Source organism: Podarcis pityusensis (genome assembly GCF_964106645.2).
Source record: "Podarcis pityusensis genome assembly, chromosome: 8".
Taxonomy (NCBI): domain Eukaryota; kingdom Metazoa; phylum Chordata; class Lepidosauria; order Squamata; family Lacertidae; genus Podarcis; species Podarcis pityusensis.
The window spans coordinates 3,078,525-3,102,723 of record NC_138033.1 but is presented as its reverse complement, the minus strand read 5'-3'; the positions used below and the strand labels follow the sequence as shown (position 1 = coordinate 3,102,723).

The window sequence follows — 24,199 nt, the reverse complement described above, 5'->3', positions numbered from 1 at the left end:
TTGGACTTTAAGGATCTGTGAGCAGAAAGGAAAATTGGACTTAAAAGTTTACCTCAATTTGGCACTGAAACGGGAAGGTCTAAACAGGAAGTCAGCCTTCCGTTTCTTTGTAGATAGATTAAAGCAAAGACATGGCAAACTAGAGCTAAGAAAATCGCCTGTAAAAGATTAACTTTCATCATTTAAAATTGTTGAACCCCCTTCGGAAGCAGGAGAAGAGGGGGGATTTTTTCGGACTGTTTAAACCTGCAGAAGTAAGTCTAAAGCAAAGTAACTTTCCACCGTCCTGATCCTGGAGCGGGGTGTCAGGACTGACGTCTTTTGAAGCTCATTGACCAGAGACAACATTTTTGACAGATAGCTATAAGAAGAGAAACATTGATTCCATTGTCCCCCTTCACTTTTTAAAGGAACAAATATTGACAAAATATCTGAAAAAGGAAACTTTGTTGCTAGACTTGTCTTTAAAAGAAAGAACAAATAGAAGTTTTCCCCCTAGAGGGAGACTGTGAAACTGTAACCAACTCCGGGGAGCTTGCAGCTGTTACAGATTACAATCGTGGGAATAGACTTCTGACCTTGCAGGACAATGTACAGTGGTGCCCCGCGAGACGAATGCCTCGCAAGACGGAAAACCCGCTAGACGAAAGGGTTTTCCGTTTTGGAGGTGCTTCGCAAAACGAATTTCCTATGTGCTTGCTTCGCAAGACGAAAATGTCTTGCGAGTTCCTGCGGGGTTTTTTCCCTCCCCCCCCCCTTTTTCCCAAGCCGCTAAACCGCTTATCAGCTGATGGCTAAGCCGCTTAACAGCTGATCGCTAAGCCGCTTATCAGCTGATCCGCTAAGCCCGCTAAGCCACTAATACTGTAGCGCTAATCCGCTAAACCGCTAATGGGCTTGCTTCGCAAGACGAAAAAACCCGCAAGACGAAGAGACTCGTGGAACGGATTCTTTTCGTCTTGCGAGGCACCACTGTATTCAGAAGCTCTGTTGTGTGCTTTCTATAAAACAAATGCCCTACTGGAACAGTTACATGAGAAGACGGATTTGATGACTGATTCGATCAGAAATTTTAAACAGGCAGTGGGAAATTTTGAACAGGCAGTGGGAAAATATATGGAGCCCACCCAGGAATTAAATCAGGAGTGTGCCCTGACAGAACAGGTGAGGGAAGAGGATGTTGCTGAATCTTGGGCGCCAGAGATGGAGGGAGCTGTGGCCCAACAGGAACATGAGCTTTTGGATTTGACAAATGAACTTGGAAAAAGCCAGATTTGGAAAGAAAAAGTTTGGTTTGGTTTGGAAATGGGGGGCTGGATAGACCCCCCTATGCAGGGATGTTTGGACTTTTCAAGTCTGGCAATGGGCCGTGAGATGTTTGGGGTTGTGGGGGCTCCTAATTTTGGAGGGATTTTGAAACATGTTCTTAAATACCACATGGAGTTTAGTGTGGATTATGGAAAAGGGGCTGATCTGTTGAGAAGGGTCAAAAACACTGTTAAGCTGGAGTTCCCACGAGTGAAACGAGCAGGAGACAAGGGAAAATACAGTTATAAATATGAAGAAGAGCCGCGGAAGGGACATGGAAGAGACTTAAGGGCCTCGGATACAAGGTTACCAGGTTAATGCGCTAGATCGATGGGATAATAAGGACTGACAAAACCCGGGACCAGGAGGAAGGGACACTGGATGAAGATTGGATTGTTTTTTATTTCTTTTTTACTATTAGGATTGTTTTATAAAATTGATGAATGTTAGAAAAATGTTGGAATGAAATTACTTGGCTTTAGTAAAAATGTGTAAAGAATTACGTAAGAATATTATGGTTATGAGAAGTTGGTAAAAATAAGATTTAAGTTTTAAATTTTAAGGTTTTTTATAGTAAGATAAGATTAAAATAGTTTAAGGTAATGTAATGACAGAATATTATGAAATATGGAAAGGATTTGCTGCGACAATTAACAACTAGGATACAAAAAAAGGGAGGAGGAGGAGGTCAAAGAAAGAAGGTAATGACAGTTGAGGATTTGAGAATAATGGATTTGTTTTTAAATGTTTGTGGTGTATTTTTTGTTTTTTTGAATTTGTATTGCTGGATGTGGTTTGTTTTTTTCTTTGCTTTTTCTTTTTTCTTTTTCTACCTTGTTCTCTTTTGTAATTAAAAAAAAAAAATTCCAATAAATATCATTAAAAAAAAATAAATAAAAAATCGTTCCATTATAAAATCAGTTCAAATCAGATTAATGGCGACCATTGGGCTAGAGTTGTGTGAGGATTGCCAAAGGAGGGGGTCAGACTGTGCCTTGGCCAAAGGCCTGGTGGAACAGCTCTGTCTTGCAGGCCCTGCGGAAAGATGTCAAGTCCCGCAGGGCCCTAGTCTCTTGTGACAGAGCGTTCCACCAGATCGGGGCTAGTACTGAAAAGGCCCTGGCTCTGGTCAAGGCCAGCCTAACCTCCCTATGGCCTGGGACCTCCAAGATGTTTTTGTTTGAAGACCGTAAGGTCCTCTGTGGAGCATACCAGGAGAGGCGGTCCCGTAGGTACGAGGGTCCTAGGCCGTATAGGGTTATAAAGGTTCAAACCAGCACCTTGAACCTGACCCTGTACTCCACCGGGAGCCAGTGCAGTTGGTATAGCACCGGGTGAATGTGATCCCGTGGCGAGGACCCCGTAAGGAGTCTTGCTGCGGCATTCTGCACCCGCTGGAGTTTCTGGGTCAGTCTTAAGGGCAGCCCCACGTAGAGCGAGTTACATGCAGAGGAAGGATACTCCCCACCAGGTGTGGCAGGAAGCCCTTCAGCAACATTCCCCTGCATGTCCACCCTGGGCAAACAGGAAATGTTGTATTTGACTGCTTCGGTGATATTACATCCCTCACATACAGGGAGTGAACCTGCAACCTTGGCGTTATGAGCTCCATGCTCTAACCAACGCTGCCACTGGAAAAGGACGTTGGACTAGATGCGCCCTTGGCCTGAGCTAGCAATCAGACTCTTCTTAGGTTCTTATGGAGCCTCCAGGCAGTCTATCCGGATCTCTTGGTTCTTAGGGGTATTTGGCCACTGCGAGAGCAGGATGCTGGATGAGATGGGCCATTGGCCTGATCCAGTATACAGGCTCTTGTTGTTGTTGTTGTTTAGTCGTTTAGTCGTGTCCGACTCTTCGTGACCCCCTGGAGCAGAGCACGCCAGGCACTCCTGTCTTCCACTGCCTCCTGCAGTTTGGTCAAACTCATGCTGGTAGCTTCGAGAACACTGACCCACCATCTCGTCCTCTGGCGTCCCCTTCTCCTTGTGCCCTCCATCTTTCCCAACATCAGGGTCTTTTCCAGGGAGTCTTCTCTTCTCCTGAGGTGGCCAAAGTCTTGGAGCCTCAGCTTCAGGATCTGTCCTTCCAGTGAGCACTCAGGGCTGATTTCCTTCAGAATGGAGAGGTTGGATCTTCTTGCAGTCCATGGGACTCTCAAGAGTCTCCTCCAGCTCCAGAATTCAAAAGCATCCATTCTTCGGCGACCGGCCTTCTTTATGGTCCAGCTCTCACTACTGGGAAAACCATAGCTTGAACTATATGGACCATACAGGCTGTACCCATTTTCTTTCTTTTTTTTTTTTTAAATGATATTTATTAAGGTTTCCAATAAAAAGAACACATCAATAAAAAAAAATTTAAAAAGAAAAAAGAAAAATACACAATTCAAAAATACACAATACATAATCAAAAAAAAAAAAAAAACAAGAAACAAAAGACAAAAAAGAAAACAGTTAAAAACAATACCACCTTTTCATCACCATTTTTAAATTTACTTATTTTCTGGACCTCCTCATACCTCCCTCTTTTGTATTCCATTTCAATTTGTTTGTCCAGCAGTTTCTTTCCCTCTTTTTTAATCCCAATCCTTAATCTTAATATAATATAACATTAAATTTTTACCTCTTAAAAACCAAATTTCCATTTCCTTTAACTTTTTTAATCCTAATCCTTAATCTTGATCTATATATAACTTTAAAGCCTTTATAGCTAGGAGCCGCTTATTTTCAATCCAACATCACTCTAACATTCTTTAATTTTGCAATGTTTCTGCAGATAGTCTTTGAATTTCCTCCAATCTTCCTCCACCGACTCTTCTCCCTGGTCACGGATTCTGCCAGTCATTTCCGCCAGTTCCATATAGTCCATCAGTTTCATCTGCCATTCCTCCAGTGTGGGAAGCTCTTGTGTCTTCCAATACTTTGCGATGAGTATTCTTGCTGCTGTTGTTGCGTACATAAAGAAAGTTCTATCCTTTTTTAACACCGTTTGGCCGACTATGCCCAGGAGAAAGGCCTCTGGTTTCTTCAAGAAGGTATATTTAAATACCTTTTTTAATTCATTATATATCATTTCCCAGAAAGCCTTAATCTTTGGGCACGTCCACCACAGGTGAAAAAATGTACCTTCAGTTTCTTTACATTTCCAACATTTATTATCGGGCAAATGATAGATTTTTGCAAGCTTGACTGGGGTTATGTACCACCTGTATATCATTTTCATAATATTCTCTCTTAGGGCATTACATGCCGTAAATTTGATACCTGTGGTCCATAACTGTTCCCAGTCAGCAAACATAATGTTGTGTCCAACATCTTGTGCCCATTTAATCATAGCAGATTTTACCGTTTCATCCTGAGTGTTCCATTTCAGCAGCAAGTTATACATTCTTGACAAATTCTTAGTTTTGGGTTCTAACAGTTCAGTTTCTAATTTTGATTTTTCCACCTGGAAGCCAATTTTCTTGTCCAATTTAAATGCCTCCATTATCTGAAAATAATGAAGCCAGTCTCGCACTTTGTTTTTTAGTTTTTCAAAGCTCTGCAGTTTCAGTCTATCTCCATCTTGTTCCAAAATTTCCCAATATTTCGGCCATTTGACCTCCATATTGAGCTTTTTCAAGGCTTTCGCTTCCATTGGTGACAGCCACCTTGGAGTTTTGTTTTCTAATAAATCCTTATATCTTATCCAAACATTAAACAGCGCTTTCCTGACAATGTGGTTTTTAAATGCTTTATGTGCTTTGACCTTATCATACCACAGATATGCATGCCATCCAAATACATTGTTGAAACCTTCTAGATCCAAAATGTCAGTGTTTTCAAGAAGCAGCCATTCTTTCAACCAGCAAAAAGCTGCTGATTCATAATAAAGTTTGAGGTCTGGCAGGGCAAATCCACCTCTTTCCTTTGCGTCCGTTAGTATTTTAAATCTTATTCTGGGCTTCTTGCCCTGCCAGACAAATCTAGAAATATCTTTCTGCCACCTCTTGAAACAATCCATTTTGTCCACAATTTGCAAAGTTTGAAACAAAAACAACATTCTAGGCAATACATTCATTTTTATCGCAGCAATACGGCCCAGCAGTGAAAGCTTCAAATTTGACCAAATTTCTAAATCTTTTTTCACTTCAGCCCAACATTTTTCATAATTATCTTTAAATAAATTCCCATTTTTTGCTGTCATGTTGATCCCCAGGTATTTCACTTTCTTAACCACTGTTAAACCTGTCATATTCTGAAAGGCTGTACCCATTTTCTTATGCTGTTGGCATATGCCAAGATTTGAGGGGCAAACGCAGCAGTTCGGTTTCCGAAGGATCTCTGTCCCTTAAAAAAAGAAAACACGAAGCTTCTAGTCCTTCTAGTCTAGTGCAGAAGCAGGCTTTGAATCTGAAGCCCTGAGGAGGAGCTGTTTATGTAAGCTTCCTGGTTGGGGGTCAGGAGACTGCGGTTCTCCTTCTCCTGGCGCTTCAGAGGCAGAATGAATTATGCAAAGAAGCCAAGAAGAAAAGGAAGGATAATTCATGCAAAGGCAATCAGGGCCTTGATTTGCACGATTTTAATGCAGGTCACCGTATCAAGCTTCATCACGGTGCTGGATTTAGGCATGGAATTTGATCGCGGCTTCTGGAAAATTGCTGAACACACACGCACAATCACACACAGGGCACCGGTGGCTCAGTGGCAGAGAATCTGTCTTGCAAGAAGGACGGTTCCAAGTTCAATTCCTGCTGGAATCTCCAGGTAACGATGGCAGAGGCTCCTTCCTGAATCCTGGACAGCTTCTGCCAGTCCGTGTTGGCAGTATTGGGCTTTGTGGACCAGTGTTCCTAGCCAACCAAGGTCCGTATAGTAAAAGCTATGGTTTTCCCAGTAGTGATGTTTGGAAGTGAGAGCTGGACCACAAAGAAGGCTGATCGCCGAAGAATGGATGCTTTTGAATTCTGGTGCTGGAGGAGACTCTTGAGAGTCCCATGGACTGCAAGAAGATCAAACCTCTCCATTCTGAAGGAAATCAGCCCTGAGTGCTCACTGGAAGGACAGATCCTGAAGCTGAGGCTCCAAGACTTTGGCCACCTCATGAGAAGAGAAGACTCCCTGGAAAAGACCCTGATGTTGGGAAAGATGGAGGGCACAAGGAGAAGGGGACAACAGAGGACGAGATGGTGGGTCAGTGTTCTCGAAGCTACCAGCTTGAGTTTGACCAAACTGCGGGAAGCAGTGGAGGACAGGAGTGCCTGGCGTGCTCTGGTCCAGGGGGTCACGAAGAGGCGGACACAAGTAAAGGACTAAACAACAACAACAAGTTCTGATTCAGCATGAAGGATCTCCCTAGCTTCCTGCGTTGACTCTCCCAAAGGCGCTTTCCTCCTAGCCAAGTTGTGGAGCCTGCTCCCCTTACTTCTGACGGCGTGCAAAAAAGTCTTCAAGGTGACTTAGAGAGACGGCTGGGGGAAAAACAATAGGACGCTAAACATTAGAAGAGGAATAAGCATAAATAAAACAGATGCCCTGCAAAAAAAAAGCAGATTTCAGCAGCCGAGAGAGAGAAGAGCGTATCAGAGACAAGCTGCTGCTGCGATCGGTCCTGATAATAGCCCGGCTCTTAAATAAACTAATTGGAACAGGGTCTCCTTGCTCCTTCCGAGAGAAGGCGGCATTGATCGGGGCAGGCAGGGAGCACACGGTGGAGGCTTATTAAATTATGAAGGCAGCTCTGCAGGAACAGAGAAAATGTATAGTGGGAGCTTAGGATAAGATAAGAAGATAAGAAAAGCCGGTTGGATCACGCCAAGGACTCATCTGGTCCAGCATCCAGTGGCCTAATACATCTAAGAATCTAGGAATGTTGATAGACTGCCATTGGACGTGGAGGTTCCATAAGAAGAGCCTGGGTACTTGATTGAGTCAATGGCCCATCTAGTGGGAAACCTTTATACCAGATTTGAGCACAAGAGCCCTTCCTGTGGGAATGTTCAGGGATGCAGGAGAGGATATATTGTTTGATTATAGCCTTTCCCACTTGTGTTATCAAGTTCACAATTTAGCAGAGTAACATTCCCCTTTTTAAACTCACAGCGGATGTGAGTCCATCCATCATGTGAATCTAACAAATCCATCAACTAGCTTCCTGCAATATACAGGGGAATTTACTCTGCTACCAGCTCACTAGCGTGAGTGAGGAAGGATAATATTCAATCAATATATCCTCTCCTACTATCCGCAACTTTCCCACAGTATGAGGCAGCTTCAAATTCCTGCATTGCAGCGGGTTGGACTAGATGATCCTCAGGGTCCCTTCCTGTGGGAATGTTCAGGGATGTAGGAGAGGATATATTGTCTGATTATAGCCTTTCCAACTTGTGTAAACAAGTTCACAATTTAGCAGAGTAACATTCCCCTTTTTAAACGCACGGTGGATGCGTTTGCTCAGGCTCGCTAAAGCCTCTAGAATAACTGTTCTGGTATTTCCCCCTTATTCCCTCATAACAGATAAGACACGACACAGTCTTCTATATAAGTATAAAAAGAGTTTACTCACTCACATTCTGTTCACAATCGGATCCCAGAAGGCAGGCTTTGCTTAGAAAAGTAATATATACCTGGAAAGTATCTCATAAGGAGACAGTCACTTTGTCCTCTCTTGGCTGGAAGAGAGCATCTTTGGCTAAGCAGATGTTGCTTCTTCGATGCATGTAGTCAAAGAGAGAGAGATGGCTGCCCTGCCCTGTGCTTTTGTCCTTATCTGCACAGGTGAGGCCACGCCCACCTCTAGTCACATGCAGAGGAAGTCTGTCCCAGCCCAGAAGGAAACAGGAAGTTTACCTGCTGGCTGGACAAACATTCCTCCCCATGTGTAAATATGTTCACTCTAGGATTGTTGTACTTGACTGCTCTTGTGTTTCACATCCCACACTCTCCTCTTCGGTTTCCAGCACCTCATGTTCAGAAGCAGAGCTGCCTCCTCTATGAACATGTCTAATTCTCTTCTAAAGCTATCCAGGTCAGTGGCCATCACTGCCTCAAGTGGCAGTGAGTTCCATAGTCCCCCGTGAAGAATTCCTTTGTGCTACCTGTCCTGAATATTTCAGCCTTCAGCTTCATTGCACCTCCTGTATTGGAGAGAGGGAGAAAAACGCCTCTCTTTCTCTGCTCCAGCCATGATTTAATAAACTTCCATCTTCTCGCCCCTTTCTCCTTTTATCTAAACTGAAAAGTCCCAAATACTACAACTCTTCTTCAGAGAGGAATCGCTCCATCCCCTCCATCATTTCTGAAACTTTCCCAACTCTAGAATATCCTTTCTGAGGGGAGGCGACCAGAATTATGAGCAAAGTTCTCCAAATGCACTCGCACCGGATATTTGTATTATTATTATTATTATTATTATTATTATTATTATTATTATTTATACCCTGCCCTTCCCGGTTCAAAAACCAGGCTCAGGGCGGCTAACAACAAATTTATTGTAAAAGCAGCATAAAATACAGTATAAAAACACGAATAACAATAAAATTCAAAGTTCAGAAATCAATATAGGGGAAATCCATCTAATAAGCATTAGATAATCACCAGAGTTAGCTGGCTGAATTAGTCATTATGTTATTGGTAGTTTTATTTTCAGATCCCCAGCATGGAATCATTTCAGGTAGCTTTCCCTGAACTTCAGATAGCGGTGTTGGGATTGATCTACCCTGCGTCGAAATTATCAGTCCTTCGTCACCCTTAAAACCTGAAATTGGTTGCTTCTGAAGTGTGGTGAGGACGAAAACAACTTCTCCCCAGAGCATCCCACCCCCTCTGTCTGTGTGAGTCACCTGTCTGGATGTGCCTCCTGACAGGAACAGTGACTCAGTCAGGGACCCAACAGGTGGCTCATTCCGTCTCCTTTGAGAGCGATGGAGCGATTCCGTGACGCCGACAACTCAGTCGTTTCTCAGCTGGAGATATGCCTGGAATGGAAAAAAGAGCCCTTTTTCTCCCTCTCTCGTGACACCAGAACTCCTGGATTTTACGTTGCAAGATTCAGGTCAGAGAAAAGGAAGGTTAACGTTTAGTTAACCTGCGGAACTCTCTGCCACAGGAGGCAGGGATGGCCAGCAAATATGGATGGCTTTAAAGAGAGCTGGGCAAATTCATGGAGGCAGAGGTGCCGGGTTGTCCCCAAGATTGGGGGGCCAGCGCATGTTAAACGGATCAGGACTGCAATACCTCAAGGACCGCCTCTTTACATATGAACCTACCCGGATCCTGAAATCATCTTCCTTTTTTTCCTTCCAAAATTTTTATTAATTTTCCAAATTTATAGCTAACGTATCAACAAATATAAAAAGAAAACATCAACAAACAAACAAACATAGATCCTGACTGCAATAATTCCTCTTTTGTTAACAATGTTAGGTGACTTCCTCAAATCCCCCTGGCTGAGTTTCCATATATATCATTGCAGCGGTTTTCCAAAACTATTTTCACATAAAATTTACTTAGTCAATTAACGTCTTTCTTTCTTTTCATTTTAACTTTGAACATATTATTCTATAACATCCCATATTTAAATCCTAGGCCAATCTGATACTTGCAAGCAATTCTATTTAGATTATCTTAGCATATTTAGATAAATACCATATTTTTTTGCTATATAAGACTCACTTTTTCCCTCCTAAAAAGTAAGGGGAAATGTGTGTGCGTCTTATGGAGTGAATGCAGGCTGCACAGCTATCCCAGAAGCCAGAACAGCAAGAGGGATTGCTGCTTTCACTGCGCAGCGATCCCTCTTGCTGTTCTGGCTTCCGAGATTCAGAATATTTTTTTTCTTGTTTTCCTCCTCCAAAAACTAGGTGCGTCTTGTGGTCTGGTGCGTCTTATAGTGCGAAAAATACGGTAGTCTTTAAATTTCTTCCATTCCTCCTGGTCCTCTTCCTCCTTCTGGTCGCGGACTCTTCCTGTCAGGTCGGCTAGCTCCCAAAAGTCCACCATCTTCATCTGCCATTCCTCCACAATTGGTACGTCTTGTAATTTCCAATTTTTGGCCAACAAAATTCTAGCCGCCGTTGTGGCATACAAAAACAATCTGACATCTTTCTTGGGCAATTCCAAATCTGTTATTCCAAGTGGAAAGGCTTCTGGTTTCTTGATAAATGTATATTTCAACATTTTTTCCAATTCATTATAAATCTTTTCCCAGAAGTCTTTCACCTTGGGACAGGAGCCACCTTCTTTTTCTTTGCATTTCCAACATAGATTATCACTCTTATGGTAGATCTTTGCTAGTTTTACAGGGGTTAAGTACCATCTATACATCATTTTCATAACGTTTTCCTTTAACACCATGCATGCAGTGAACTTGACCCCTCCTGGCCTCCTGATACCTGAGTGCCAGACAGGTATCCATTCCAGAAATAACAAACCCAGATGAAGACCAAAGGGTGTGATTAACTTGGCTGGGAAACAGGGAAATGTAAATATCTCTTTTGTTACACTTGTTTGGTTTTTGGTGGAGGGCAAGGGGAACCATGGGGCAGGGTCCAGGATGCTCAGATTACTGCCACCAGACCTCCCCCTTCATGATGTAACCATGATATATGAGTGATGTAGTTTGGGGGGGTGTAACATGGGGATTAGGTAAAGGTAAAGGGACCCCTGACCATTAGGTCCAGTTGTGACCGACTCTGGGGTTACGGCGCTCATCTTGCTTTATTGGCCGAGGGAGCCGGCGTCCAGCTTCCGGGTCATGTGGCCAGCATGACTAAGCCACTTCTGGCAAACCAGAGCAGTGCATGGAAACGCCATTTACCTTCCCGCCAGAGCAGTACCTATTTATCTACTTGCACTTTGAGGTGCTTTCGAACTGCTAGGTTGGCAGGAGCAGGGACTGAGCAACGGGAGCTCACCCCGTCGTGGGTATTCGAACCGCCGACCTTCTGATCGGCAAGCCCTAGGCTCTGTGGTTTAACCCACAGTGCCACCCAGCTAATAAAAGTTTGGGTTCTCTTTTGTTCGGGGCTTCCACCTTGTTCCACCTTGTGGCAGGTGGGAGTCCTGTCACGACAGTCTTCAATAAAGACCAAGCCTACTGGCTGCTGTTTTGCTCTGGTATTCCTGGCTGATGTCCTTGTTTTTTGTCCAACGGAGTCCTCAGATTTCTCCGTTAACAGTTGAGAGGAACAGGGGACGCCACCTTAGAGCATGCCACTCTGTTGTTCCAGTAGCGACTGCAGGAACTGAGAGAGAATTGCCTAGGATTTCAGACCAGGAGCTAGAGGCTGCCAGCGGGGTTTGGACCCTGGGCATTCTACATGCAAGGCAGGTGCGCTCTCCAGCCGAGAAAACAGGGTGCCTCTGCCCAGACTTTCGTGGAATATTCCACCCCACCTCCCTGCACCGTCCTCCTCTTCTGTTTTTCCTCCTTCCTGCACGCATCCCCCCTCGAAGCTGCTGAGTTGCTCCTCTTATTTGCAAGGAGGCAGAGAGGCTGGCAGAACCTGTCCCCTGGGTAGCTATGCCTCCCCTTCCCCCTGCGCCCTGGCAGATGGCCCAGAACTAGCCTGTCTGCCTGGCTGGCCGGAAAGAAACGGCTAATGTTAAGTGACCTACTTACGATGCGGAACGCAGCCATGTTGCCCGCGCGCCTCTCCAGATCCCGGTTGTATGTTGCAGGCGTGGGAACGCAGAACTCCGGAGGCTGTCTTGATGCGAGGCGGTGGGGAGGGAGGCAGGCCAGGAATGGGGGAGACCCGGTCGCCCGGCCTCAGAGAAGGGCATTGTGGAGTTGGAAAAGGTCCAGGGAGAAGTCATTCCCCTCCTCTCTTGTGATGCGAGACACCAACGCGGGCATCCAGGCAGGAGAGTCGAAAGGGAACTCTCCCTTTGAGCAGGGCACAATGGATTTGTGGATCTCTCTGCCACAAGATGGGACGCAGGTGGCGCTGTGGGTTAAACCACAGAGCCTAGGACTTGCCGATCGGAAGGTCGGCGGTTCGAATCCCCATGACGGGGTGAGCTCCCGTTGCTCGGTCCCTGCTCCTGCCAACCTAGCAGTTCGAAAGCATGTCAAAGTGCAAGTAGATAAATAGGTACCGCTCCAGTGGGAAGGTAAACAGCGTTTCCGTGCGCTGCTCTGGTTCGCCAGAAGCGGCTTAGTCAATCTGGCCATATGACCTAGAAGCTGTACACCAGCTCCCTTGGCCAGTAAAGCGAGATGAACGCCGCAACCCCAAAGTCGGCCACGACTGGACCTAATGGTCAGGGGTCCCTTTACCTTTACCTGCCACAAGATGCATGAGGCTTATAATAATAATATAATAACAATAAAAATTTTTATTTATACCCCGCCCTCCCCAGCCAAGACCTGGCTCAGGGCGGCTAACAACCGATATAAAAACAAATTGATTGAAATACAACTTGGAAAACCAGATTAAAATATAACTTTAAAACATTAAAACTTCGAGAGATGTTGATGGCTATAGCTTGTCTCACCCCCGGTACAGGTTCATGAAGGGGTGGCTAAACTGATCAAGGGTTATGGAGAGACTCTGCAAGGAGGAAACGTTGTAGCACTTGGGAATTCTGTAGCTAAGAGAAAAAGCGTCTTCTTCTGCCATCCCTTGTAGCTGAGCAAGACTGTCTTCCATAAACAGGGTTTTAACAGTGTGTCCATAAGTGACTGTGGAGGCCAATTCTGGACCCACACGTCCTTCCACAGTGGGGACATTGGTTTCCTGGCGGGAGTTGATCACAGTGAGGGTTTGCCAAGCATGCCTTCCTCTTAGGGCAGGCACGGCCAAACTTGGCCCTCCAAATATATAACAATATACTGAGATTTCTCTGAATCTCAGGACTCCCCCCCACCCCACCCCTGGAGTCCCATTTTAAACATTTAAAACCGCATCTTCTTCCAAACTCTTAACTTTTATATCAATCTATATTATCCATGGTAATTGTTACACTGCAAGTGAAATCAAAATCCTGCCAATGTTTCCATCTGCTTACAGTGGTCTCTTAGATAAGTTATAAATATTTCCCATTCTTTTGTAAAGTTTTTGTCCTCTTAGTTCCTGAGTTTTCGAGTCAGCCGCTCTTGAACTCTCTCGGCAACCTGCAGAAAAACTTGCATTGCCTTTTGCTCCAATTCAGCATTAAAGAGCAGGTTTTCCTGGGGAAAGTGATGGTGTAACAAGAAGAAGAAGAAGAAGAAGAAGAAGAAGAAGAAGAAGAAGAAGAAGAAGAAGAAGAAGAAGAAAAGAAAGGGTTATTTTGTATGCAATAGCTGCAGCTAGACTTGTATAGTGGTACCTCAGGTTAAGTACTTAATTCGTTCAGGAGGTCCGTACTTAACCTGAAACTGTTCTTAACCTGAAACACCACTTTAGCTAATGGGGCCTCCTGCTGCCGCTGCCGCCGCCGCCGTGCAATTTCTGATCATCCTGAAGCAAAGTTCTTAACCTGAAGCACTATTTCTGGGTTAGCGGAGTCTGTAACCTCAAGCGTATGTAACCTGAAGCGTATATAACCCGAGGTACCACTGTACTTGCAAAGAATTGAAATGGAAACACCATACCCACAAAAGAGGACTGGATTTGTAAATTATCTTAATTTATTGATATGGCAAGACTAACAGCAGCCATAAGGTACCAGACAAATCAGAAACTGAAGGCAGAATGGAAATGCTATGTAGAGTACATGACTAAACACTGGTCTAAGGACAAAATGTTGGTATGTGTGGATTAAGCTTGTAAAGGAAAATAAGAAAAATTTAACTATACAGTCATACCTTGGGTTAAAGTTGCTTCAGGTTGTGTGTTTTCAGGTTGCGTCTTGCGGCAACCCGGAAGTAACAGAATGCATTACTTCCAGGTTTTGCCTTTTGCGGATGCGCAGACGCTCAAAATGACATCACGCGCATGTGCAGAAGTAGCAAATCGCAACACGTGCATGCGCAGACGCGGGTTATGCTCTCCTCATGTTGTGAATGGAGCTCCAGAACGGATCCCTTTCGCAACCAGAGGTACCACTGTATTAAGAACATGAACGTTAAGATATATAAGATGCAATATACAATAAGAGCTCTAAGTTTAAGAGACTACGAGCTGTGGGAGAGGGAAGAAGAAGAAGAAGAAGAAGAAGAAGAAGAAGAAGAAGAAGGGAAGTTTGGATTTGATATCCCGCTTTATCACTACCCGAAGGAGTCTCAAAGCGGCTAACATTCTCCTTTCCCTTCCTCCCCCACAACAAACACTCTGTGAGGTTGTGAGGTGAGTGAGGCTGAGAGACTTCAGAGAAGTGTGACTGGCCCAAGGTCACCCAGCAGCTGCATGTGGAGGAGCAGGGAAGCGAACCCGGTTCCCCAGATTACGAGTCTATCGCTCTTAACCACTACACCACACTGGCTCAGGAGTGTATTATTTTCTTTTTTCCTCATTTGTGTTTATGTATGTGAGATTGTCAAATGTCTGTTTGTTTGTCTATTTTTGAAAATAATTTTAATAATAATAATAATACAACAACAACAACGCTTGGCCACAAACCAGGAAGGTGCGGACCTGTGCCTAGATGGCGTGGGGTAAAAGGTAAGTTTGGATGAGCCCTGATAACTCCTTTTCTCTCTCTCTCCCCCTATCTCAGAATGATCCCTTCGTCCAGCAAAGCCTTCCTGGTGAAGGACCTGGCCTCCGGGCGGGACTACAACTTGTGTGTTTTGGCGGTCTACAATGACGGGGTGACGTCTCTGACGGCCACCCGCAGCCTGGGCTGCGTGCAGTTCAGCACCCCACAGGACGCCCCCCAGTGCCACTCACTGCACACCCAGTTCCTGGGGGGCACCATGATCATCATCATCGGGGGCATCATCGTGGCCTCCGTCCTGGTCTTCATCATCATCCTCATGATCCGGTACAAAGTGTACAGCGGGCAGGAGGAGCACAAGAAAGCCAAAGTCAGCAACGTCTACTCGCAGACCAACGGGAACCAGCCCCACGGAGCTGGCCTGCCCTGCTCGGCCTCCAGACCTGAGGGGTGGGGGGTCGCGGACGGCTCGGGGGCCGCCCGGGTGCGGAGGGACTGCAGCGTGGTGCCTTTGGGCAAGGACAGCGAGAAAGGCCCCAGGAGCCACCCCTCAGAGACGGGAGCCGAGGAGGTGCCGTCTCCCCGGAGAAGGAGGTGGTCACGGACTAATGTGGACCTCCATAGCAACCCCTCTGGGCCTGGGGGAGAGGTGTCCAGAGCAGAAGAGCAAGGTAAGTGAGTCGGGAATGTGGAGAGGATATGTTGTTTATTAATATTCTTCCTAACTTGCTCTAGCAAGTTCCTTTACTTAGCAGAGTTTACATTCCCTTTTTTACACGCACAGCAGATAGCTGGTCGCAGGCTCGTGTGAGCCTCTCACTATTATACAATCCAGTCTGTCTCAGATTGAATTGTACGTTTCTGGCAAGTTCCCTTGAATCCCTCTTAAAAGAATAAAGACACCACAGTCTTATTCATATACAATAAAAAGAAAGTTTACTCAGTGTGATCCCTGAAGGCAGGCTTTAGGCTTAAAGTTTGTTGTTTAGTCATTTAGTCATGTCCGCCTCTTCATGGCCCCCTGGACCAGAGCACGCCAGGCACTCCTGTCTTCCACTGCCTCCCGCAGTTTGGTCAAACTCATGTTTGTGGCTTCGAGAACACTGTCCAACCATCTCGTCCTCTGTCGTCCCCTTCTCCATGTGCCCTTCATCTTTCCCAACATCAGGGTCTTTTCCAGGGAGTCTTCTCTTCTCATGAGGTGGCCAAAGTCTTGGAGCCTCAGCTTCACAATCTGTCCTTCCAGTGAGCACTCAGGGCTGATTTCCTTAGGAATGGATAGGTTTGCCTAAAGTTACAAATGTATAAAAGCAGGTTTACCCCGTAAGGGTAAACCCCAGAGGGACTGCTTGGCTGGCAGCCAGCAGTACATCCCAGGAAGTTCGCAGAACGAAAAGGAGATGGAAAAAAGAGAGAGGGGTGCTGCAAATGTGCAAATGTAGATAGATAAAACTTTATTTGCATTAGCCAATGGCCATAGCAACAGTAAAACATTACAGTATACACAGAAAAGGGAATTTGGTATAAGAGCACAATTTAAAGTCCTGAATCAGCCGTCAGTTAGTGGCTCTTATTCTGATTGCCTCTGCTATGAACCTAGCAACCTTTGCTGTTATCTGCTCATTTTGATCTGATAGAAGAAAGGAGATTGTGGCAGTGGTTGAGCGCCCTGGGATGGTTAGTACAAGTGGGGTGATAATCTCGTTCCTCAGGTCTTCGTAGAGAGCGCAAGACAGGAGGACGTGTGCCGCTGTTTCGGTGCTGCCGTCTCCACAGGGGCAAAGACGCTTCTCAGGCGGGATCTTTTGGAATCAACCCTCAAGTACCGCAGGAGAGGGGTGCTGTGTGACTCGTCCTTTTGTTACCTGGACAGGTTAGGTCACGCCCACCTTCTATCACATGCAAAAGGAAGGATGCTCCAGCCAGGAGGAACAGGAAGTTTCGACTGGCTGGACCAAACATTCCCTCGCATGTCTTCTCTAGCATTACAAGGAATGTTGTACTTGTCTGCCTCTCATGGATCACATCCCACAGGGAAGAGGGTTGCAGGTTTGGGGCAGGCCCCGAGTCGTCGGCCTTTCTGAGCAAGGAGCAGGCAGTGGGGGGTGTTATCTGTATCAGCGGTGACATTAAGGCAGCAAGACATTCCTCACGGTCTTGTTAGACGTGTAGGGATGTGAATAGGTGCCAGGAAAGGATCTATTTCTTAGATAATTATCCTTCCTTCCTTGCGCTTGTAAGTTCAGCAGGGTGCATCGCTTTTCAGCTTAAAAGGGAAGCTTGCATAGGATAGTTTTAGCCTTTTAGTCTGTGAAAACCAGGATGCTATGTTTGCCATGTGGGAATGTTGCAGATAGTAGGATTATCCTTCCTCACTCACTACATTGAGCTGGTAGCAGAGTACATTCCCCTGTATATTGCTGGAAGCTAGTTGGTAGATTCGTTTGAATCTCTCTTGTCCAGATTGGATTATTCCTGGTAAATTCCCCTTTATTCCCTCTTAAAAACAATAAGGACACAACCGTCTTCTTTAAAAGTAATGATGAGAAGTTTACTTACATTCAGTTCACAGTATGATCCTGAAGGCAGGCTTTAGCTTGTAGTTACCTCTCCATTCTTAAGGAAATCAGCCCTGAGTGCTCCCTGGAAGGACAGATCCTGAAGCTGAGGCTCCAAGACTTTGGCCACCTCATGAGAAGAGAAGACTCCCTGGAAAAGACCCTGATGTTGGGAAAGATGGAGGGCACAAGGAGAAGGGGGCGACAGAGGACGAGATGGTGGGACAGTGTTCTCGAAGCTACCAGCACGAGTTTGACCAAACTGCGGGAGGCAGTGGAAGACAGGAGGGCCTGGCGTGCTCTGGTCCAGGGGGTCACGAAGAGTCAAACTAAACGACTAAACAACAACAACACAGAGTGTGAATTTATCCCATATGGGGATTGAGCCCGTGTACTGCTGGCTGAGAGCCAGCAGACAGCAAAAGAACACCTGGAGAAGAAATCAAGAGCTTCAAGAGAAGGCAGATGGCTGTGTGACCAGTCCTTTTATGGGGTCTCCCAGGGTCACACGCCCATCTACCTGGTCACAGGCAGGGGACGGATGCTCCAGACCAGGTGTGACAGGAAGTCCTCCTGGCTGCAGTAACATCCCCCTGTGTGTCCACTCTGGGCAAACAGGAAATGTTGTACTTGATTGCTACAGTGATGTGACATCCCACATGCCATACACCAAATTCCCCAGACATGTCTGGGATTCTAATGACGGAATTAGCATCGGGGGGGGGGGGGGGATTTCTGGAAATCAGCAAAACGTCCAGGGTTTTTTTTGAAACTTTCCCAAGAAAAGCGCAACAATTTCCCCCAAAAAAGCTGAATAACTTTTTGTGTCCAGATTTTTTTACTTCTTGAAATATGGCAACCCTAAGGCAGGCTGGATTTTCCTGGTCTCTCTCCCCCCCTCCCCACCTTTCCGCCCCCTTAGAACAACAATTGCACCAACAGCCGTGTAAAAGGTAAAAATAACCTTTGCTCACTCAGAATACTTGTTGGAGAGTAACAGATGCAGCAGCTCATTTCGGGTAAGCTTAAAATGGTAATTCAGTTACAAAGAAATGCTTTAATCTTGCTTAAGATGGAGGCCAAGCCTTAACATTTGTTCTCACGTGTCTGGCTTGATGATTTGGTGAAGAGTAGAAGGACGCGGGTGGCGCTGTGGATTAAACCACAGAGCCTAGGGCTTGCCGATCAGAAGGTTGGCGGTTTGAATCCCCGCGATGGGGTGAGCTCCCGTTGCTCGGTCCCTGCTCCTGCCAACCTAGCAGTTTGAAAGCACGTCAAAGTGCAAGTAGATAAATAGGTACCCCTCCGGCGGGAAGGTAAACGGCGTTTCCGTGTGCTGCTCTGGTTCACTAGAAGCAGCTTAGTCCTGCTGGCCACACGACCCGGAAGCTGTATGCCGGCTCCCTCGGCCAATAAAGCGAGATGAGCGCCGCAACCCCAGAGTCGGCCACGACTGGACCTAATGGTCAGGGGTCCCTTTACCTTTACCTTTAAGAGAAGAAAAGACAGGTAAGAAAATATAGATAGCTATGCCCTCCTCCTGTCAGGGACATTCTCACAGAATTCCCTCTACCAAACTTACAGGAAAAACCTGTGAGCTTCAGCTCCTGTCATGTGCCTATCTAGCAAATGTGCATTGTTGGTTTGACTGCATTGTAAATGCCAAAAGGACGCGGGTGACGCTGTGGTCTAAACCACTGAGCCTCGTGGGCTTGCCAATCAGAAGGTTGGCGGTTCAAATCCGCACAACAGGGTGAGCTCCCATTGCTCGGTCCCTGCTCCTGCCAACCTAGCAGTTCGAAAGCACACCAGTTCAAGTAGATAAATAGGTACTGCTGTGGCGGGAAGATAAACGGCGTTTCCGTGCACTCTGGTTTCCGTCACAGTGTCCTGTTGCGCCAGAAGCGGTTTGGTCCTGCTGGCCACATGACCCGGAAAGCTGTCTGCGGACAAATGCTGGCTCCCTCGGCCTGAAAAGTGAGCTGAGGGCCGCACCCCATAGTCGCCTTGGACTGGACTTAACCATCCAGGGGTCCTTTACCTTATTGTATACCGTATTTTTCGCTCCATAAGAAACACTTTTTTCTTCCTAAAAAGTAAGGGAAAATGTCTGTGCGTCTTATGGAGCAAATGTGTGGTCCCTGGAGCCAAATTGCCCAGGAGCAAAAAGCAGATCGTGCTTTTTTCTTTTTTCTTTTTGAAAGAGGGAAGTGGGTGTTGAAACAAAGCCGCTGATCATTTGCCGATCGGGGAGAGAGATAAGGGACGCTAGAGATAAAGGAGGCTGCCTGGGAGGGGAGAGGTAAAGACAGCAAACTTGCAAGGAGAGGAGACAGGAAGACTAAAGCAATGAGGAGAGAAATTAGAAGAAAAGGAGGAGCAAAAAACTGCTCCAGCTAAGGAAAAGACACTAAGGCAAACAAGAGGGAAGGGAATATTGAAAGGAAACAGCTGATCGGTGGGATCGGGAGGGAGATAAGGGAGCTAGCGAGGCTGCCTGGGAGAGGGAAGGTAAAAGCCCATGGATCCTCAGGATTTTTACATTGGGTCACCCCAAATTCACCATCACATCACATAGCATGTCCATGGCTACAGCCTGCACCAAAAAAATCACGCATCCACTGTTTCCTGGGGCCGCAATGGTGCAAAAACGTGGTTACAAAGCACGGATCCACATGGATCCTCAGGATTTTTGCATTGGGCTACCCCAAACTCACCGTCATATCACATGTCTGTGGCCACAGCATGAACCACAAAAATCATACATCCACTGTTTCGTTCAGAATATTTTTTTTCTTGTTTTCCCCCTCTTAAAACTGGGTGCGTCTTATGGTCAGGTGCATCTTATGGAGTGAAAAATACGGTATATAGATGCCCACAGGATGCAGAGGAATGGTGGGATGAACCAGCTGGGGAACCCCCAAAGGGAGAAGGCTCAGAGCCCGGAGAGTGGTGGTGGGATGAAAATGAGTGGTAAGAGGGAGAAAACGGTGAGGAGGACGTGTTGGAAGATGAAAGGGCAACAGGACTTGGTGAGCGGGGAGAGTCTGTGGCAGAGAGAAGTTCAGAATCCGAGGCAGAAGCAGAGGCTGGAGAGGAGAGAGGCCAAGAGGCAAGGAGGAGTCTGGCTGGGGAAGAGTCAAAGGTGTCTCCCCCTCCTGCTGCAACAAGCTCCCCTCCCCTCTTGTCTCCCAGAACCAGGAGAGGCATGAAAAGGGTGGAGGAGAGGTTGGCTGCACGCAGGCGCAGTCTCCGCTTGTTTGGGGAAAGCCCTGGATAGGAGGGGACTTAGATGGCTGTGGAGAGGCTAGGCCTTTCAGTATCGGCAACTGATTTTCATGGAGGAATGTGCTGCTCTGCTCATTAGGCCTGACACTCAACCAAGTCTGTGGATATATATATATAAATTTATTTTGCTAATAAAGAATTTGAACTATGTGCTTGCTGACCGGCACTCTCTTGTGACAGGAGAGGAGTCGCACTGTCTCTCACACGATTCTTTCTTGGTTCAGGGGGTTGGCAACAGGAAACTCTGCCCAAAATTTGGCCCTCTTTGAATGGCTCTCTTTCCCTGGTCCCAAGGCAAGTGGTTTTGAACGGCTGGCTGCAATTGGAGATGTGGAATATGGCTGCTCCCTTTCCTTTTACACTTTCCTTCTCCTCCTTTCCCCGTTCTTCAGACCTTCCACGCACTGTTGTGGGAAAGGCATTCACTCAGTTTTTGATGGCTGCATTCGACCTGCAGTGATATTGGGTTTCTTTCTCTTTTTTTTGATGACTGACATGCAACAGCATCCGGAATTTGAGCACCCGACCGCGTGCAAGGTTTTATACGTGAATCCTGCCCAAACTATTCACGAGAGGCCTGCAAGTCGAAGCCTCTCAAACATTTGCAGTTGAACATTTCCATTTGGGGGAAAATCAGGTTCAAAATCCGAACGTTTTTGCTTTTCCGTTGTGATTTTAAATACCTGCTGCTGGCTTGAGCATTTCACAGAACTGAATTTCTAGAAGCAATGCAGTTCTGCTTGTGGAGAGGGAAAGCCACACCAAAAGTAATAATAATAATAATAATAATTGTCAGGGGTTCAGGAGCAGAGGCAAGGGCAAGGGAGGAAACAGAGAGCGAGGGAGAGGAGGCAGAAGAAAAGATGAGCGATGACGACGACCCGAGATCTCCGAGTCTTTCCAGTGAATCAGAAGATTCACAGAAAGGAGCACCAGTGGCCAGGGCAAGGGGGGAGCCTAGGGGGACACCCCAGGAAGATAGAGCCAGAGGGGACTCAGAGGGGAGCAGTTGGAAATCAGGACCAGCGTCACCGCCAGAGAGCAGGGAAGAGGAAGGGCGCCAGGGATCAAGCGCTGGCAGCTCACAACAGGGGGGAGGGCACGAGTCAGGAGTGGCCACACCTCCATCGGGGAGCGAAGAAACGGTCAGACGGAAGGTGGAAGGTTGGGCGCGCGTGCCAAGTTCAAATGCACAGGAAGGTGGCGCAGTAGGCAGCCCGGAAAGGGAGCCAGGTCCTAAAGCCCGCCGAAAGGAGGGAGAAGAGTCAGGGGGGTCAGCGTCAGCGTCAGAGGAATCCCGGAAGGTAGAGACCCCGGGGGGCAGAGGGACCCAGAGAAGAACAGTCAGGCGGAAAAGGTGGAGCAAGGCTAGGATATTAAGTTGGTGTACAAGGGGCGGAGACTCAGATGGAGCTTCGCCGATCTAACCATGAGACGTAGAGTTGCACGCAGCAGCTTGAGAATGGAAACTGTAACTCAATAAAGACTTTTATTTAATGATCGCTGGCTAGCGTGATCCTCTGTGAGCTAGGATCTGGAAGCAGCTCTGACAGTAAGCTCCATCCCTGAATTGTGGGCATCTACGTCCTCGCGGAGAGGAGAGAAAGCGGGTGCCTACTAGCGAGCTCACGAACGGCAGACAACATGACGGCCGAACAGCAGATAGCGGAACTCAGAGAAGCAGTGACACGACTGAATGCCGAGGCTCTTGCATCCAGGAAGAGAGAGGAGGACGCAGCTGCCGCCTACAGGGATCTCCAGGTCAGGTTGGAAGTGCTTACGAAGCAAGGGCAACTGACACCCAAACCGGAGGGGATTGGGTTGGGGAGACGAACAGGCGGTCTGGTCTCTCACTTCGATGGGAATTTGCAACAGTACCCCAACTTTAGAGCAGATGTAATGTGTGCACTGCAACTGCTGAACAAAGACTTTAGAGATGAGCAAGAGAAGGTGGGATTCATCATGTCCCATTTGCGTGGAGATGCTAAAGCATGGCTGCGCAATTTGTGGAGAGATAAGGATCCGGCGCTCCAGAATGCGGATGCCTTTATTAAAGCGATGGATGGGTGCTTTTTATCAAGCATTGACGTGGATCTTGCTCGGCAGCAGATACATGGACTGAAGCAAGGGAGGGCCAGCGTAAGGCAGTACCATGCCCGCTTTTTCGCTTTGGTCAGTGCCCTGGAATGGGACAGAGATTCGGCTCCTGTAAGAGACCTGTTTTGGGAGGGATTGCACGGCTCGGTTAAAGATGAAATTGCGAGGGGGGAGAGACCCCGGACCACGCAGGAGATCGTTCAGAGGGCGCTGGCGGTGGGGGTGCGGCTGGAAGGACGTCCGTGGAGCAGGGACGAAGGGCGTGGAGGGCGCGAACCAGCCAGGGGCTCCTCCTTCCTTCCCAGAGAAGCAGCGCGTGCGCAATCCACGCCTCCGCCAGGAGGAGGAGCGGAACCTATGGAGGTTGGAGGTGCAAGGGCTCAGTCAGCAGCCAGAGCCCTAGCACCGGCAGCAGTGAAAGCGAAGCCTCCTAGAGGGAACAGGAAGTGTTACATCTGCGATGATCCACAGCATATGGCGAAAGAGTGTCCCCAGAGGCTCCACAAGCACACTGCAGCCTCAGCAATGGTAACTGCAGCAACGCAGCAAGGACAACCACAGCAGGGAAACGACGGAGTCTGGTTGGAGGAAGAGGCACTGGGGCCCAACCAGACGTGTCAGTGAAGCAGTCCCCAGAGATTGTACAGCCCATGGACCCCCTCCCGCCCAAACCGGTAGTGAGGCTCACCGCGTCGCTCCAGCTGCCCAATGGAATCACCATGGACGTGCCAATCACCATTGACTCCGGAAGCAATGCGGACTTTATAGGGCAGGACTTTGTCGACCGGCACGCTATACAGTTGCTGCCTGCCACGCTGCCCCTGCAGGTTGTCACGGTGGATGGCAGGGAGCTGCTAGGGGGGCAAGTGGTGAAGCAGACGCCACCAATGGTGATGCGACTTGGGAATCACAGGGAAATCATCAGCTTCAATGTCACTCAACTATCGGACACGCCCATTGTATTGGGCATGAGTTGGCTGGACAAGCACAGCCCGACGCTGGCTTGGTACCAGAGGCAGCTGACCTTCGGCTCTTCCTTTTGCGCTGAACACTGCATCGTGCCCAGGCAGGAAGGAGGGGAAGAGGAGTCGCAGCTGCAGCTAGGCACGCTGCAAGCGGTTCCCCACAAGTACGCAGAATTTTTGGAGGTTTTCTGCGAGAAGGAGGCAGACAGGCTACCCCCCCACAGACCATATGACTGCAAAATTGACCTGCTGCCGGGGGCGGCGCTGCCCAAAGGGAAGCTGTATTCCATGTCTGAGGACGAACTGCAGGAACTCAAAGAGTTCATAGATCATAATTTGGAGCGCGGTTTCATCCGAGAGTCCAAGGCAGCGGGGGGCAGTCCGGTATTCTTTGTTAAGAAGCGGGACACGCCCCAAAAAA

The 24,199-nt window shown here is 47.3% G+C and overlaps 1 protein-coding gene across 1 annotated transcript in view; it reads left to right on the top strand.

The window, feature by feature from the left end:
* LOC308484155 (leucine-rich repeat and fibronectin type III domain-containing protein 1-like protein) overlaps positions 1 to 24,199 on the top strand; it is a 78,906-nt gene that overhangs the window by 39,632 nt on the left and 15,075 nt on the right. Inside the window, exon 3 of the mRNA XM_081018817.1 lies at positions 14,931 to 15,541. Within this exon, the coding sequence (XP_080874943.1) occupies positions 14,931 to 15,541 (611 nt within the window). The remainder of the gene's footprint in view (positions 1 to 14,930; positions 15,542 to 24,199) is intronic.